Source organism: Pteropus alecto, unplaced genomic scaffold (genome assembly GCF_000325575.1).
Source record: "Pteropus alecto unplaced genomic scaffold, ASM32557v1 scaffold313, whole genome shotgun sequence".
NCBI classification, from domain to species: Eukaryota; Metazoa; Chordata; class Mammalia; order Chiroptera; family Pteropodidae; genus Pteropus; species Pteropus alecto.
This window is the reverse complement of record NW_006434832.1, coordinates 491,232-508,835: the sequence shown is the minus strand read 5'-3', so window position 1 is coordinate 508,835 and position 17,604 is coordinate 491,232. Positions and strand designations below refer to the sequence as shown.

Here is a 17,604-nt window from a genome sequence, read left to right as displayed (position 1 = left end):
GGAAAGAGTCCAGGATGGAAGCTACCAAAGAAGTCCCGAGCTTTGCCTATTCTGCAATCATGCTGGTCTTCCTCTCCCTTGGGCATGATCAGACAAAACTAGAGCCTTGCCTGAGTGCTCAGAGGCTGCCTGCTCATGGTGGGTGCCCAGTCTCGGGGCAGTCCCAGCTGCTGGTCCCACAGAAGAAATCCTCAGGGAGCTCACTCAGGAGTCCATCCAGGTCATCTGCAGTGGGGATAGAGAGGGTAGAAAGACTGAGTGACATTAGTGTCCCATGTGACTCCAGTCCAAGTCTCCTTCTCTATAGCAGGGCCTGCACCTGGCTGAACAGTTGGGAGGTGGCTCTCCCTGGGCAACGTTGCTCGGGCCAATAGGCCTGAGCCTGGCCTGACCTCCATTTTCCCTCTGCTCCTTACATACCCACACACAATAAGAGGCAGGAGCAAAATGCCCAGGCCATTCTGCTGAGAAAGAGATTCTCTTTGGGCCTCGATGGTTCTTTTCCTTCTATCCAGAGGCAGTGCCTGAGCAGAAAGGTTTCAGAGGTCCCCTGTGCAACCTCCTCATTGGACAGAGGGAGAAATGAGGCTGGGGAAAGCCATTAGATGCATTCAGAATCACATGGTTCGTTAATCTGGTTTCTCATGTGAAGACTGGGAGATGACACTATCCCCTTCCCCAAAGTGCCCCTGTGGGCGTAGGGAATGAAAGCAACAGATCCTGACTGTGGTTCTCAGATGGGGTGCTTATGTCTGAGAATTTGGAAACCAGGTTGACTTCAGTAATCCCTATTGCTCCTATTATTAACAATATTAGCTAACACTTACTGAGTGCTTGCTCTGTGCCAGGCACAGGGCCATACAGGTTATACTCATCAGTTCATTTACATTTCACAGTACCCCTTCATAGGGCATCTTGTGGCAGTTCCCCACTTTACCTGAAAGAACAGGGTTCAAAGAGGTCAAAGCACTTGCCCAGGGTGAGCATACTCAGGTTCATGTGATGCCATAGCCATAGCTTCCAACTAGAAAACTCCCACTTAATGGTTGGAATCAGGCAGCTGTATAAGTCAGACTGGAAACTCAACCCGCAGAGCCAGCTCCCAGTCTGACACAGAGCACTTGATAAACATTGCTGCTGGAAGGATAACGTCAGTTTGGGGGCACTGAAAATGGAAATAAGGTGACCAGCACTGTTCTCAGGGAAGTAGGACTGGAATTTGACTGTAACAATGTAACAAAAAAAGTTGCCCCTCATCAGCTACACTATGACTGCTTGGAGAATCACTATGCTAAATGAAGGGAAATGAGCAGTCAGGAAACTGGGGACCAGAGTAAAAATTAGTATTTGTGTCTCTGAGCCCTGTCTAGCCACCACTTGCAGCTGCATGCTTGGCAGGTCTGTCCCTAGGGTGGAGATGTGACACTAGCCTCAATATTCTATAGGCAATTCTCCTCACTCTTATTCCATGACCACCAGCAACCTTCTGATGGTTTGGCTTGTCATCAAGCTTACTTTCAAGGGTTGAATTTATGGAATCAAAAAGCTAAGGACCAGACTGGGACTGTGTTGGCTCCACCTGGGTGAAGCTGCCTCCTGAGGAATAAGTTCCCCTAAGAGGTCTGTATTTGGGCCTCTCAGGTCTGTATCCTGGTCCCATCCTAACTACATGGGTGTTAGACTACTCGGCACTGCCTTGAGGGCCTCTGAGCTTAGTCATGATAGGGAAATCTGTCTCTATGTTCTGGCCATCAGCCCACAGAAGACTCAAGGTGTGGCACAAGGATGATGTCAGTCCATCTCCTAACAGCTAACAGCACATGACATGGAAATGGGGAAGACCAGCAGATCACACTTTATATGGCCCCTATCACACTGTTAATTAGTTTGTGGCCTGTAGCCTTACCAGAGAAGACACCACATTTGATTTCTGTAAGATTCCATAAGATCTAAAGATCCACAGAAGGAGGAACAAGATGCAGCCAGAAGAATCTGGCTGAGCTATTCAAGAGGAAATAGATGGAGAACCTCTTTTGCTCCTGGGTAGGCCGATTGCCTTACCTGCTTCTGGGAGCTCTTCCTCGGGGGATGCCTCTGCCTCTGGGTTCTGTGCTGTTCTGAGGCCTTCCCCAGGCTCTGAAGTCTTATGCTGGAGGCTGCCATGGAAGCTTCCTGGACCCTGGAGACAGAGGATCCAGTTACCAATGCCTGTGCCTCTCAAGCCCCTTTGACAGTACTGTTGCCACCTAGACAATCTCAAAAGAATATACCAGGGCTCAGGAAAGATAGGATGGAGGAGTGTGGCAGAGGCCAGTCACCCAGGCCCATGCTGAGGTGAGGGAGCTGAAATGCCAGAGCCAAAACAGCAGATAATTAAAAAAACAAAAAAACTTTTTTGGCCGATTTTCTTTCCTAATTCTGTTGGTATCTGATATTTTAAAGAATCTATATAACTGGAACAGAGAGTGAAGACGCCATTCAGAAACATGTTGAAGAGTTAGCCTGGGATTAAAAATTAGTTGTTAACAATCCCAAACTAGCTAACATATGGACAGGTAATTAAAACTAGTAAATAAACCATTAACCATGGTTAACTCTAGGGAATGGGAGTGGAGAGGTCAGTTTGATGTTTTGATTTATTCTGTACCATTTCAATTTGTTCAATGAGTATGGATGACATGAAATTAAAAAAAAAAAAAGTTCTTTTTGAAGTGGGGTGCTTTTGAGACAATGTGGAAGGTTAAAGAGAAAGATGAGGAAAATGGAAGTAGTAAGTCAGGACTAAAGATGTAACTTGACTAGAAGTCATCAAGTCTAATCTACTCGTTTTACAGCAGGGGAGGGGACAGGACTTGCCCAAGATCACATTACAAATTACCAGCAGAGCAGGGACATGATCCAGGTCTCTAGCCCAGGATCCCAGGAACGGTGGGGGTGACCAGAGAAGGGACACTGTGTGCCAAGTCAAGGCCAGGCTCTGCACTCTCACCCTGGAGTAGAGCTGCCTGGAAGCCCAGTCTACCTCAGTTCCCAAAGGAGGTGTCCTCACCTGAGTTCCGTGAGGTGCCCCCTCACCTAGCAGAGGGGAGGCCAAGAGGGAAGACACAGAACAAGTGCTGGCTCACCTAACAAGCCATGTGTAGCTCACTGTTTTTTGCACTGCCACCTGTAACAGATCTGACCTTCAGTCACTTACTGAGGGCCACCATCCCCTGGGAGACCCTCGACTTTAGTTCTCAAGTGACTCTTATCCTCTCCGATGTTCGAGCCTGCCATCAGACACTCAGGGATCACCAAGAAGCTATTTGTTCCTCTAGGTCCTATTACTGTGCCATCTGGCAGGCGGCTGGACCAGAGAAAAGAGGAGATAGCCCTGTTCCCAAAGGCTTCTCTTAAGTTCAGGGTAACTACCCGCTTTATACCTCTGCTCCTCAGGATGGCAAAGGGGAAGAAATCATAAGATCCAGGCAGGAAGTGGCTCCAGCAGTCCCTATTCCATCCCACTCCTCTTACCTTGGAGAAGGGCTGAGATAGCTTGAGGAAGTTCCTGTCCCTAGACTCTGGGCTGTAAATATGGACCAGGTTGTTGGGCGTCACATTGAGGTAATGGTTTCGAAGTGAAGGAGAAAACACTCCAATCTAGAGTTGAGGAAGGGGAAAGTCAGTGCCCTGATGGAGCACTAAGTACTGCCAGATGGCCACCTGGTCCTTGTGTACCTCTCTGTTGGTGGCCTCTGTACCAGGGTCACACAAATCAGTCCTGCCCCAGCTCTAGTACCAGAGTAGAATTACTTACCATACCCTCTTCCCCTCACCGCCCAACCCCCTTCCCCATCCACCTCTGAAGAATGGGAATCAGGCATTTTCCCACCTCCAGTAAAGCTGGGTCCAGCACCAGTCCAGCTACCCATTGCCTGGGCACTGGGAGGGAAGGGGGTCACACAGACAATTCGGGGGCCTCCTCCAGGGCAGGCGGGGTGGAGAGCAGCTCCCTATACCTGCTTTAGCAGCAGCACTGAGCCAGGCTTTAGCTCATTCTGGCGTGTCTCAAGCAGCGATCTATGTACCGTGCCTTGCATCTCTCCTGCAAATACCAAATGGCCCATTAGTCAGAGTCAAGGGAAGCACAGTGACTGGTTTTGGCCCTGGTTAGAACCAAGGGAAGCAGGCTGCTCACTGCCTCAATTTTCCCATCTACAAATGGAGAGGGTGACTCCTCCTCACCACCTAATCTCAAGGCCGCTCATCAGAAACTCCCAGGACTTGACTCCTCACCTGTGGGGTCCTTGAAAACCACACTGGCGTCCATCGTGCTCCGAGTTAGGGACTTGACCATCACTGCCATGTTGGGGACCTTGTTCCCGGGAAGCTGCTTCAGGGCGGCCTGGTTACAAGGAAAGGCATTTGCTGAGCTATCTATGTCCCACCTATAACGTTCCCAATTGTGCTAGAGCAAATTGGCGGGGAGGAGGGCAGAGAATAGGTGTGGTGATGATCTTCTCTTGTGGAGGGCAAAGGGGCAGTTTAAAGGGCTCATCCCATCTCTCTGGCAGTCCTTCATTTCTCTCCCCCGCCTCCTTTCTTTTCTATGTATCTATATAGAGCTCCATCATAGCAGGCCACGGGCAGGGATATGTTTGTGTATGTACTAACGTGAATCTGCACATGACCCTTGACCTCTAGGGAACTCTAGGGGTAGCACTGTGTTTACTGTACCCTATCCAGGGCCCAGACATGCAGAGACATGCCCATAACCCACCCTCTCCTTCTGCCCAATACCCACGGTGCCCAATACTGTGGATGGTAGTAAAAAGGCAGGTGAGCGGAAGATACGACCAAAGAAACTTCATGCTGCTGCTCAGAGACCAAAGAAACTTCATGCTGCTGGGGTAAGAGGAGCAAACAGGAGCCCCTTTCCTAAGGTGGAGCAGGGCAGTATGTTAGTGGAGGGGACGGGGAAATGGTCTTCCCTTCGGGTGTCAGAACCCAGGACACTTACCTTCCGCAGCACCATGATGATGCTATAAGTATAGAGGAAGCAGGTGGGGTCTCTCTCATCTAGGCCCAGAGCAGATTTCATGGTCAGCCAGGGCCCTCGTTCAAAATCCTCCTCCACTAATGCCTGGGAACTAGTCACAATCTGGTACCACAAAGCAGAGCGGGAGCTTGTATTAATGAGTCCACCTTGCTACAGATCTCCCCTGAGGCAGGATGGAGGGGTGGGAGAAAGGGTGAGTTCCCTATAACATGGTGGCCAGTCTCTCCTTTTTTTTATCTCCAAGGTCAGAAAATGGTATGTGAAATCTTGTCACATATCATATCTTTCACTTAGCAGCAATAGCTAAATCAGGTCCTGACTTTAAAGCAAAAGGCTATCCATACTTGTCTCTTGTATTAGACTTAAAAAGTCTTAGGACTAGGGAGCCCCCATATATCTCTATAGGTTTCCAGAGTGCCTTAGCCATTTTGAAACCAGTCATGTTTTACTTGGGATGCCTCTGGCTTTAACTATTAACCTTCTTATATTAAAAAAAATGCTTTGATCCAGATGAGTATTTACTACTTTGATATGAAATGGACCAGTGGATTTGTGGAGCAGCAGCAAAGAGAAAAATTGCTAGAGAGAATTAAAAGAAAAAGTGGGTCTGAGGGCAGAGCAGGTCACCAGAATTCCAGGGAGGAGGGAGACTGGATCCTACGCATCGAAAGGGAACCCATTAAAGGCCAGATGAAGGCAGATCCTTCTCAGCTTAATTCCAGAAGCCTGAGAAGAAGGGTTACTGAGATACAATTTCCCAGTACTTACTCCACTCTCCTCTTGAGGAAAGATGGAGTTAGCCAGACCTTCCTTTCTTAGATGGGAAAGAAGGCTGGACCCATGGCATCGGCTAACACCTGGCCGACATCAGGACAGGCTTCACTTCATGCCAGTAAAACTGCCATCTCCCCAAACTGCCTTCCCCAAATGCCCTTTAGTGTGTGACCCCAGGGAACAGCCCTAGGAGCATCAACTCTGATTCTCAACTCTGGAAACACGCAGGGATGGATGTCTTTCACTCTTAAATGATGCCCAGAAAATTAACATTTGCACAGAATTCATTACCTCTGTCTGGAATTTTGCCAGAGCACCATGAGTCGGAGTCTGGGGCGTGGAAACCATGATCTCCTCCAGATTTTTCCCACTGTGCTACAAGGGTGAGGGAGAGAGAAGGAGAAGGCGAAAGCAAGCTCAGCAGCTGTTATTTACAAGTGCAGCTTCTTGTCTGGGTTACATAATGAGTTAGGAAACTATCAGGGACAATTAACACATATTACATCTCTCCTAACGAAATCTCAGGAGCCTCATTGGCAGCTCAAAAAAAGACACTTTGGGGATCATTTTGGGAATGTGAGGAAGCCGGAGCTGGCCCAAGCACAAAACCCAGGGCTACCCAGGAGCAAAACCCAGGACAAAATTCAGGCCATTGAGGGGGCAATGACCTGAATAGAGAGGCCTGTGATATGCAGAGGGACAGCTTTCCCCAAGTCCCTTCTCAGGGACCTAATCTTTCCTTACAGAGATCTAGCCCAGGAGGAACGCAGATGGCCTCCTTGGATTTCTCTTAAAGTGCTAGCAAAGAGCAACTAATAGGCAGAAACTGTTTCAAACACCTTTAAAATGGGAAGAAAAGGATGCATTTGCCACAACCACACCAGGTCCTCAGAGTCCAGTGATCTGGGACCTGATCCAAGACTAATTTGATGGCTCCTGTCTTTTCACTACTGCTGAAATCCAAACTCTCAGCGCAGCCCCAGCTTCCCCAGGTGGACCCCACACACCAACTGTTCTGTGGCTCTCCGAGAGCATTCTGCTTTTACACCTATGTGCCTTTGCACATGCTCTTCCCTGTCTTCCCACTGCTGAAATGTCCTTCAGAACCCAGCCTTCCAAAACACGCACCTGTGATCTCCTACTTGTCCATTCAGCAAGCCCAAGTTGCCCAGTGTCTCCTGGTATCCAGGGAATGACCTCTACTCACACTGTGCAATTTATGTATAACCATTTGTTTGCATTTGCTTCTTCCACTACACTGTAAGCTCCTTAGGACAGGAACTATTTCTATGTTAATCTCTGTATTCTCAGTTCCAAGTAAATTGCCCAACACATATAAGTCCTTAGCAAATACGAGTGAATAAATCTTCCTGCCCCAGTGCTAGCAATAGCAGATGCTCAACAAACGTATGAAAATTGTCGTTCCCAGGGCTTTAAGCACCCCTCTTATATATGGTTTTTCAAGCATTCAATTTTGCCCTCCCACTTCTTTTGATCCTCCCACAGCTCTGAAGACCCTACCCCTCTGCACTTCCTTCCTTCCTTCCTTCCTTCACTCCCCCCAGAAGTGAAGATATTCTGGGACTTAACAAGGCTGAACTCTGCTTCTCCCCTTTGCCCACCCCAGTGTCCTGGATGGCTCTGGCTTCTGACAGAAAGAAGCTGTCACTCACCTGGTGAGGCAGGATCCCTGCTGGGCCAGGGAAGCGGCGTGTTTTGGTGTGGGTGGCGGTTCGGGTGGGTTGCTGGGGTGTCCGGTTGGCAGCAGTGACCAGCTGCACCAGGTGGTTGGTGACTATGGGTGTCTGCAGAGCTGCTTGGGGAAAGAGGGAGGAATGGGGTCCCTTCGGGGTGCTGACAGGAGACTCGACAGAAGACATTGGAGCTTGGGGTTGTAAGGAACCTCGAGGAAGAAATCCAGAGACAGTTCTTGAAGGAGTAGAACAGCTTGAGTTGGGAGTTCGTGGACCGGGAAAATGAGATTTACCACTCATGCAAGCATTTGGAGATTGGAATGGCTGCCTGGGGCCACGATTTTGAGGGCTGCTCTGAACAGTCCTGCCAGCAGCTTGGAGAGACTGGGGTGCTTGCAGAGGAGGACCTTTGGGACAGACCTCCCAGTGGGGGTGTTGAGCAGGAACTGTCGAGGCAGTTGGGATAGGAAGGCTACCCGTGGCACCAGAACTTGTGTGGGGCTGTGGAGTCCTACAGCAGTCAACAGGATCCGGAGGCTGACCCTGGGCTGACATGATACCAGTTATATGGCTGGCAGGCATGAGCCCCTTTTGGCAAGATCTGCTCTGATCAGCTACCCAAACCTTTTTAGCCAATATTGAGTCTTCCTGCTGCCAGGTGGGCAAGATTCCTGGGGCCTCACTGCTAACTCCAAGTTCCAGCTCCATGCTTGCCAGGACCTTATCAAATTCATCTTGTTCGGGTCCCTCAAAACCACCAATCACCTGCTGTTGGGTATCAAAGGTAAACAGGGGGTGGGATGCTGAGGACTGGGGTCTTGCTGGCTCTTGGAGCGCTTCTGTCAGTGTCACTCTTCTCTGGCTGCCAATCCAGCTGCCAGAAGTTGAGACAGGCTTTAGGGAGGTTGTTCCTGTGAAAGGTGGACTCCTGACAGCCCTGAGCATGCTGGAGGTAGGAAGGCGGAGTCCCAGGGCTGGTAGGTCCAAATCCTCCGAAGGAGCAGTGGGGCATGATGGCAGCTGCCTGGAAGACTGTGCCTGCACAGTCTCTTGTGGTTTGGAAGGGACAGGTCTGAGGCATCCAGCATTCATAGGCAATAAGCCAGCAAACTGGTTCTCCGCATCCTCCACAGCAGACAAGAAATCCTATAAAGCAGCAGAAACAGTGGGTCTTGGCATCTGGATATCAAGAAATACTCTGCTTTTACTGTTTCAGTCATGTGATGAGTATGTATGTGCAGATACACACAAGCAAGAAAACCAAGGCATGAAAGGCAATGGTGGAGTCTCTCACTATCTTTGACCCTGCCCATGAGCCCACCACCAGGCTTCTAATAGAAACGTTCACAGGCTAAGTCTCCAGGTAGCTTCCCTCTCTTTCTTCAATCTTGAGTGTGGGGGGAGGGGGAGCAGGGGGAGGCGGCGGTGGGTAGGCAGCGTGGCAGTTGGGGGAGCAGCAAATGTACCAGGGCACCAAGGAGTCAAACAAATCACCAAGGTCATAAGAAAACTAGCTTTCCGGTATCCAGCCTGTGCAATAGGGATCTGTCCAGCTAGTCATGCTGCTTGTCCTCAGCCCACTCCTCACCCCCACCACACACACAGCCTTTGGTAAGCCAGAGAGGCCTAATTGGCAGAAGTTAAATATAGCTTTTCAGGCAAGTTAAATTAAGTATGGATTCCACTTGGGAAGCAAAGTGAGATTGACACCTTCAAGAGCAACAGACCTATTCCAAGGGTGATTTTGAGGCAGAACTGCTGATTTAAATGACAGGAAGGTCCCCTCCACTTCTACCCCCTGCTGCCACACTGGATTGTCTGGGTTAGAGAAAGGCTTTTTTCCTGCTTTGTGCATTATCAGGAGAGTAGCATACTCCAGCATGACTACCTTAGGATCTAGCAATAATAATAGTAATAGTAATAATAATAATAATAATAGTAACAACAACAACAACAACATCAACATCAGAACTACTGTAGCAAAATCCTGATGACCCTGCGGGTTGATGGATCCCTTTTCTCAGGAAAAGTTCACTCTTAGACATGATGTCATTTGCCCTGGGAAGGGGCAAAGGGACTGGTCATGGAACGGACCCTTAAGCTGTCACATTCCTTCACTCTTAATTTCATTACCAATCTAGCAGTCCTACCATCACCTAGTAAGTCCCAAGAGGGTCACTTTAACAGTCTTTTCAGCCTGTAGTCACACATCTCCCAAGCTGAAAGACAAAGACAAGGACACATCTCCTTGACAAAGCTGGCAGTTTTGAATTATTTGTAAAAACAACAATCAAGTCCTCAAGTGATAACAAAAACATCTAATATTTGAAACTTCACTGGGTGCCAGGTACCATGCAAACATCTTATCAGAATTCTCTCAATGAATTCTCACGATAGCCCTATGAATAGGTAGTGTTATTATTCCTGTTTTATGGATGCACAAACTGAGACTTAGAAAGCTTAAGTAACTTCACAGAATCAGGACTAGAACCCACATGTGCACTTGTTACTATGTCTTAGGGCCTCAATGAATGAGACAAGCCAGAGACTGATTTTTAAGAGATCTGAAAGTCATTTTTCCCCTTCAAAGCTCAAGTTCCAAAATCCTCAGTGGAAGGGGAATATGGAGCTGGGGCTGCCAAAGGGTCCCTAATGCAGCATGCACCACCATACTCGGCACAAATTAGGTATCTGGGCAAATTCTACATGTGATTTTTAAAGCCAAGTGCTGGGAGAGAAAAAGTAGGTTTGAATAGCTTATCACTGACAAAATAGAGCAATTGTATTCTATAAATATATCTTAGTAGTTTCCATGTATGTTAGACTAGAGTCTGGGGGCCAAAATATCATCCTGTATATTGGTGTTGTATTCCTAAGCATGTTAATTTATCTTTTTGGGCTTTACTCATGTAAATCCTACCTCTTCCTGAAAAGGATCTAAGGTCACAATTTGGGACTTCTCAGGTAAAACTATATCTGGTGGGAAGAGAGCTATGGAGCTCGCTAGTTCAGTGGTCTCCAGCTGCCCCTAGAGGTTAGAAATACTCCTGCCTGAGCTCACCTCCCGAATTTCTAATTGGTGTGAGGTAGGGCCTCGACAGGGGTGATTCTAATGTGCCAGCTTCAAAACTAGTCTAATCCCTCATCTTCTGAGGAGAGAGAAGGAAAGGGAGAGCATTGGAGGCAGAAGAATGCACCTCATACTGCAGAAGGCCAGAGAATAAAGTAATTTGCCCAGGCTCACAGAGCCAGCTGGTGACCACATGCCTCCTGCTATCCAATAACTATGCTGTCCCTGGCTCTCCATAAACTTTCTTCCCACCTCAAGTATGTCATCAAGAAGGAGAATCAAATCATCCACACTACACAGCTTCCAGACAAGGGCCCTTATAATTTAAAGGTATAACAATCAGGCAGCTTGTCTCTCTGATTTTTTATTTGTTTCTAAGACAGTTAAGTAGGTTGTTTGCATTTCTCATCATTTCTCAGCCTCTCACAGACAAAAAAGATGTACATATTAAGTAGAAGGAGACCGGGGCAGACTGCTCCAAAATGTTCTGGGCCTGGGTGTTTACATCTTAAGACCTCCTCTGATCACCAACACTTCCTTACCTCATCTTCAAACTCCTCTTCCACAGCAAATAGCTTCTGCAAACTGCACGCCTGAAAGGAAAACAAAGCAATTGAGGTTGGAGAAATACCATTTGCAAGTACATTCTGTCCTCATTCTGCTTCTTCCCAATTCTAACAAGACCATCAGGTGTACTGTTTTTGGTTTGTTTTTTGCTAGTGTTGGGGGAGGAATAAAGGATGAGAAAAGAGATGGTATTTACTTAAAGACTTAGATGATTGAATTCTTTCTTGTAAAATAATCCACTCAGGTCCAACTACATTAATCTTGGAAGAGGGGGGAGGAAGCAAAGGGAAGGCTGCCAAAGGGAACATGGGTCATTCTTCAGATTCAGCACTCTGCACATAGGCCTAAGGATTTTGCAATATCCCAAAGGTTTGGCTGAGAAACCTTTGTCAAACATAAGATACGATCATAAATCCAAGCGTGTCCAGCACAGTGGCCTTGTTTCTAAAGCCAAGACAGTAGTTTCCTCCTACCTAATCCCATGCCTAAAAGCCAGGGTCCCAGGAGGGTGCCCCAATCCACAATTCCTTCTTTCTAGGCAGCAGGGCTGCTGTGGCCAGCTTTTGGATGTGTGTTAAAGCCAAGGGCTGTGCCTAACCCCAGATGCCAGAGCAGTAAGTACTACAATTAGGAATACCTACTCTCAAGCGTCCAAGGATCAGAGTGGACAGGTTGGGGGGAAGGGAAGAGCTCAGGGGCGTGACGTTTGAGCGCACCGGGAAAGATGAACAAGTTTGCCAAGAAGAGAGAGAAGGCAACAGGAAGGAAGCTGAGTCCCAGAGGGAGGTGAGTGAAGAGAGCCCTCCCAGGGTCTCCCGGCGCGTCCATGCCAGCCCAGACTTGAGCCTAGGTCTCCTACCTCACCAAGCTCTCATTTAAACCCTAACTCGGCCCTACAGCTCGCACGAGCGACGGGCTGGAACCCGGAAGGCAGTTCCCCGGCCCCAGGACTGGGAGGCCAGGCGGCCCTGGGCGCGGTATTACCATGGCGATGGCGGGTGGGCTTCGGCCAAAGGGTTAGCCGGGCAGGCCCTAACTCTAGAGGTCGCCGAGGCCTCGCACTTGGCCCGGGGGAAGGTCGGAGTACGGGCGACAGTGTCTCTGGGGCGAGGTCAGAGAGGTGTCCGCAACCCAGGCGGTGGCTTAGTGAGGGTCACCAGGAAGCTGAGGGCCGGCGCCCTAGGTCGCGTTCGAAGCCGCCGCCACTCCTGCGTCTCCGCCCTCTTAAAGGGGCGGGCCTATTTCTCTCCCTCCGACACAAAGGATTTTTCATTAGCCAGTCTTCCACCCCTGCCTTAAAGGGAAACGGATGGGCTCTCGGTCGCCCCCCAGCGGCCCCTAGGGCCGATTGGGTGGTTCAACATGCATCCAGGTAAGAGCAAGGTTGAAGATCATGGGCCCATTGCGCCCAGTCCTGCCCACTCTCCTCTCTTGCATTAAGCACACTAAGGATTGGGTATTTGAGTGTGACTCTCATTCACACCAGAGCCCACTCTGTTGATTTGTCTGTCTGTTCATCTATCCATCCATCCATCAATCTATCCATCTATTCTTGGAATACGTGTTTATTAAGCAAAGATGTTCACGGTCTGGCTCTTTTCATCCTTCCTGTTTCAGCTTAGATCTCAGATCCTCCCTGTCACCTATTCTATCAAGTAGTAGCCGTCCCCCCACCACGATACTATTTCCTTCTCAGCACTTTCCATAATTTATAATTGTCATGATTTACATCTTTATTGTTTATCTTTCTCCCTAGAATATGAGTTCCCTGAGGGCAGGGACCTGTCTGGCTTGCTCAACTTTGTATCTCCAGCACTTAGCACAATGCACAATAGATTTATTGAATGACACAACAGCTACCTTGTATCAGTTATTATACTTGGTACTGGGGACAGAGAAATGAATGACTCCTTGTGCCCTCAAGTTCACAAACAAGTCAGGGAGACACAGATCAAAAGATAGAGCCCGGGAGAATTGTGCAGAGAAATGGGCACGGGCCTAGTGACCTGGGAATGCCAGCTTTTGTCACTAAAGCCTGCTATGGTTAATGACCCTCACTCCTACCTCAGTTTCTTTTCTTGTCACTACAGGTCTAGTCAGAATGACAGTTAGGGCTGCATAGTTTTGAGAACTCAAAAGGCAGGAGGAAGGTCGCAGACTCGAGTTCTTAACCATCTGGTCTGAGCCAGCCCTGGATCTTTCTCTAGAGTGGCCTGGCCTGGCTTTACCTTTGGGCACCCTATGGCTTCCATCATAGCTTTATGTGGACTAGTTTACCTGTTGTATGTCAGAGGCTAGATGGCAATGGGAAAGGGAACCTGGATTCTGAACTTTTATCCAAGTTAGGAATTCCCTCAATGCCTCCGTGCTTCTGAGCTGGGGGAAGAAATCCCAACCTCCCATTTACGGGCCTCCTCTCCTCACAGGAGTCCCAGCTGCAGTTCATCCTGCCCTGCTGTGGATAGTCCTGGGGACCCAGTAATAGGGCTCTGGATGACAGGAGATCACAGAGCCCGAAAGGCCAAGAGGAATAATAACAACTCCCATCTACACTGTGGTCTGCAGCTTTCAATTTTAGCCAATAGCTCATTTTGTTTTCACAAAAATCCCATGAAGAGTGAGGCGGAAGGTACTTACAGATTAGGAAACCGAGGCCCTGATGGGGAACGGACTCCCTCAAGGGCTCACAGTCATTCATTGGTGGATCTATACTTTCTCTCCCATCACCTTTCTAAGTTAAATGAACTTGGCATCTGCTGCTCCTACTGCCTGTTAGAACCTGGATGGGGGTGGGGGCAGTGGCTGGAGCAAATGGAAAATGTAGACTTGGGACATTTTAGAAAGGGCTAGCAGGATGCAGTACGGAGGTTGTCTGTGATTTTGGAATTGGGAAGCACCTACATTTTTCCCAAAATCAAATGTCTTCTCCTTCCTAACGCTGTCATCTTAAGGTAAAGACAAGAACCAGGTCGCCATGGTGATGGGGCCCAGGTACTCTCCCTCCTCTTAGAAGAGAGGTTAGTGGGCTTAACTCTAATAATGAGGCTTGAGGATATGGAGATTTGGGTGAAAAAGGAAGGGATGGGTTCAGGCAAAGGGAGTAGTGAGTGCTGGGACTTGGACAGGACCAGATCCCCAGCTGTGAAGTGAGGTACAAAGTGGAATAAGTATAATGATAAGTCTCAATAGCACTGTGATTTAACCTAGAATAATAACAGCCAGTACTTCCTGAGTGCTTTCTGTGTTCCAGGCAAAGTTTTGGGCACTTTACATGTATCAACTCACTTGATCATTGTAACAAGCCTTAATATAGATGCTAGGATGACTCTTGCTTTGTGGAGGAGGAAAGGATCAATATCTTGCCAAGCTCATGTAGCTAATAGGTGGTAGAGCTGAGATGATGAACCAGGCAGTCTGACTCTAGCATCCACAGGCTTAACCACTATGTTGTTCTGCCTCTTTTAATTCCAAGGACCTGGGTTCTTAATCTGGGGCTTCAGGAAATATAAGTCCCCTATAACTGTATGTAAAACATTGTGTGACTATGCACATATGCCTTGTTCTGAGAGAGAATCCATGGCTTTCATCACATTTTCATGAGTCAGAAGTCTGTTGCCTTGCTTTTTCTTAGGACCAAAATATACCCTACTCCCCCGCCCCCAATACCCTCCATCTCTCATTTTGTCCAGATGCCTTACATTCTTCATCAGGACTTACCGTCTCCTGCCTGGACTATTATAGTAGCCTTCTACATGGTCTCCCTAGTCCAGGCTCTCCTCCCTTCTGTCCGTTCTTTCTGACATGCAAATTAGATACTATCTTTCCACTGTAATCATTCTTCAATCACTTCTGATCAGCAGAGGATGACATATAAAATCCCTAGGGCCTGCGATGCTCTGGTATCTGCTTCCCCCGCCATCTCATCCTCAACCAACTTCCTAGTCAATACTAATCCCTCTCCACCGCACTCATTCTTCATGCCCAAGGTCATAGGCTGCCTCCTCTAAGACTTCCTTTACTGTCTCAGGTGGACCCAGTTTTCCTTATCCTTGATTCACTGCATTTGCAGCCCACCTCCACTATAGCTTGGGTCTCTTGTATGCCCCGTAATGTCTTCAGGTTTCTCCTCATATGTCCTTGCTGGACTTTGAACTCCTTCAGGTCAACAACTGCGGCTTTTCACTTTTGTGAACCACACTTGGCACATGACCTGGCACATGGAGGACATTCAGCAAGGTTTGTTAAATGATTTAATGCCATTTATCAGGAGGGAGTGCGAATGAGACTGGATGACTATGTGCTCAATTCCATGAATACCTACAGTTGCTGGATGAAGAGCTTCATCTTCTTAGGTACAAAGGAGATCATACTTGGTGTGTGTGTGTGTGTGTGTGTGTGTGTGTGTGTGTGTGTTCGGAGACAGCATGCTGCATTGGTTAGACAAATCTTGGCTCATATTTGACCCTGCTCCTAACTGGCTGTGTGACCTTGAGTAAGTTACTTTACCTCTGTGAACCATAGTCATCTCATCTATGAAAATGGAATAATACATCTTCCTCACAGGGCTGCTTTGAGATTAAATACATTAATGCATTGAAATGGCCAATGCCATGGCACATTGTCAGGGGTTTCACAATGTGGGTTCCTTCCCCACCACTTGAATTCGCAAACACGTGCTCAGATTTCTTATGGGAACCACATGGTTTCAGTTTGTATCTATTTCAGCATATGTGCAAATGCATTTTGCCCTAATTTGTGTTTTTAATCATATGAACAGTTGTATGCAAATTGGTATACTAATGTGTGTGTTTATGTGTTTCTATTGACCTTCACCTTGGTATGGACAGTGGCATATACTGGAAGTGTGTACACATACTGAGAGTCTTGCATGGTTGTGCTGGCGGGTGAGTATTATATGTTGAGTGAGTGTGGAATGTGTGCAGAGTGAAATGTGTGTTTTGTACTGCATATGAAGGTAGGGGTGTGAATGTATGCCGGGGAAAGAGCTGGTCTGTTTGTGTGGCTTTGTGCGTGTGAAGGCTGTGTAGACCAGCTCTGTGAGATAGAACTTTCTGTGTTGATGGAAATATTTTCTATTTGTACTGTTTAATAGGACAACCAGTGGCTACATGTGGCTATTGAGCACTTGAATGTAATGTGGCCAAGACTGAGGGACTTAATGTTAATTAATTTGAATGTAAATAGCCACAGGTAGACTATTCACAGAAACCTCAACCTTGTTCTCCACAGACCAGTGGTGTGCATACCCCTCCCTCATAGCAGGATAATGGACCTGCTGGAGCCACGCCTGTGCGTGTGCACGTGTGTGTATCCACATGTGTGCACCCGCGTGTGAGGTGTGAGACGTAAAAGAGGGGGCTGCTGCCGCCTCCCCCAACCCAGGTCCCCAGGCGAGCAGTGAATCAGCCTGACAATAAAGTGAGTCATTCATGAACTGCTGGGGCCGACCTAGCAGGCAGGAAGCAAACGTCAGCCAGCGCCCAGCCCTCCCCTCCAACCCCCCAGTGGGATCCCTCATCCCCACGCACTGCAGATGTTGAAGAAACTGACACAGGCGAATCAAGGCACCAAAGCTCGTTCTCCTCAGCCCCTCCCTTCGGTTTGCAATCCATTCATCTCCCAGTCCCTTTCTCCCCTCCTGTGGCATGTGAGTCATCTCAAGATCCACACCCCCAATCCAGCCCCCACCACCCTGAGCCTCTCAGAGCTGGTCTTCCTCCAATGTTGGGTATGGGTACAGAGAGGCTAGACCCCTGGTGGGGGTGCCAGGATCTGCCTTGGGAAGCAAGGCTGACCCACTCAGGGCTGTGGGGTGGATGGGGCTCAGGGCTGGCTGCAGCTGGCTGAATCTCCGGAGGGGGCATTCAGCTTGCTTGGAAGAGCATCAAGACAAACATGGGGGCAGCAGGGAAGGAGTTGCTGAGGCTGCTGTCTGGAGCACTTGTGGCTGGTGGTGAGGAGGGGGTGGGGAGGGGACAAGAGTATTCCTCTACTTTCCAGGAAAGTCCCTCAGAGTGTCTCCCCAGTACCCGACATTCTTCAGAGCCTGGTAGCTTTTCTCCTCTGTATTTCTTCACCTGTCCCCAGCAACCTGTACCTCACTACTCCCCATCAATCAACCTTCTCTTGGACTGAACCTTACCTGAAGATTCAGACTTTGACAAGTGGGTCCCGTAGTGGTGTGCCCTTAGGGGGTCAGAAAATACCATCAAAAGCCTTAAAAATGTGTGCACCCTTTGACAAAACAGTTCCACTTCTAAGGATTTATCCTAAGAAAATAATAATTGATGTATGCAATGATTTAGCTATAAGAATTTGCATTGCAACATTATTATTATTATTATTATTATTATTATTTATTTTTTTATTAAGGTGAGGCAACCCTTGGTTGACCTCACAGATTGCAAGGACCTTGTCAGTTTACAATCCCTTATTTTTTA

At 48.2% G+C, this 17,604-nt stretch overlaps 1 protein-coding gene across 1 annotated transcript in view; it reads right to left on the bottom strand.

The window, feature by feature from the left end:
- Nucleotides 1-12,386, bottom strand: part of CUNH17orf53 (chromosome unknown C17orf53 homolog) — a 13,004-nt gene extending 618 nt beyond the window's left edge. Inside the window, exons 1-10 of the mRNA XM_015588012.2 lie at nucleotides 12,128-12,386; nucleotides 11,119-11,169; nucleotides 7,486-8,652; nucleotides 6,104-6,187; nucleotides 5,000-5,140; nucleotides 4,276-4,384; nucleotides 3,999-4,084; nucleotides 3,514-3,639; nucleotides 2,062-2,179; nucleotides 111-225 (exon numbers count right to left, since the gene is read on the bottom strand). Of these exons, the coding sequence (XP_015443498.1) occupies nucleotides 134-225; nucleotides 2,062-2,179; nucleotides 3,514-3,639; nucleotides 3,999-4,084; nucleotides 4,276-4,384; nucleotides 5,000-5,140; nucleotides 6,104-6,187; nucleotides 7,486-8,652; nucleotides 11,119-11,169; nucleotides 12,128-12,130 (1,977 nt within the window). The 5' untranslated portion in view covers nucleotides 12,131-12,386 and the 3' untranslated portion in view covers nucleotides 111-133. The remainder of the gene's footprint in view (nucleotides 1-110; nucleotides 226-2,061; nucleotides 2,180-3,513; nucleotides 3,640-3,998; nucleotides 4,085-4,275; nucleotides 4,385-4,999; nucleotides 5,141-6,103; nucleotides 6,188-7,485; nucleotides 8,653-11,118; nucleotides 11,170-12,127) is intronic.
- Between the last annotated feature and the right edge of the window lie 5,218 nt (nucleotides 12,387-17,604).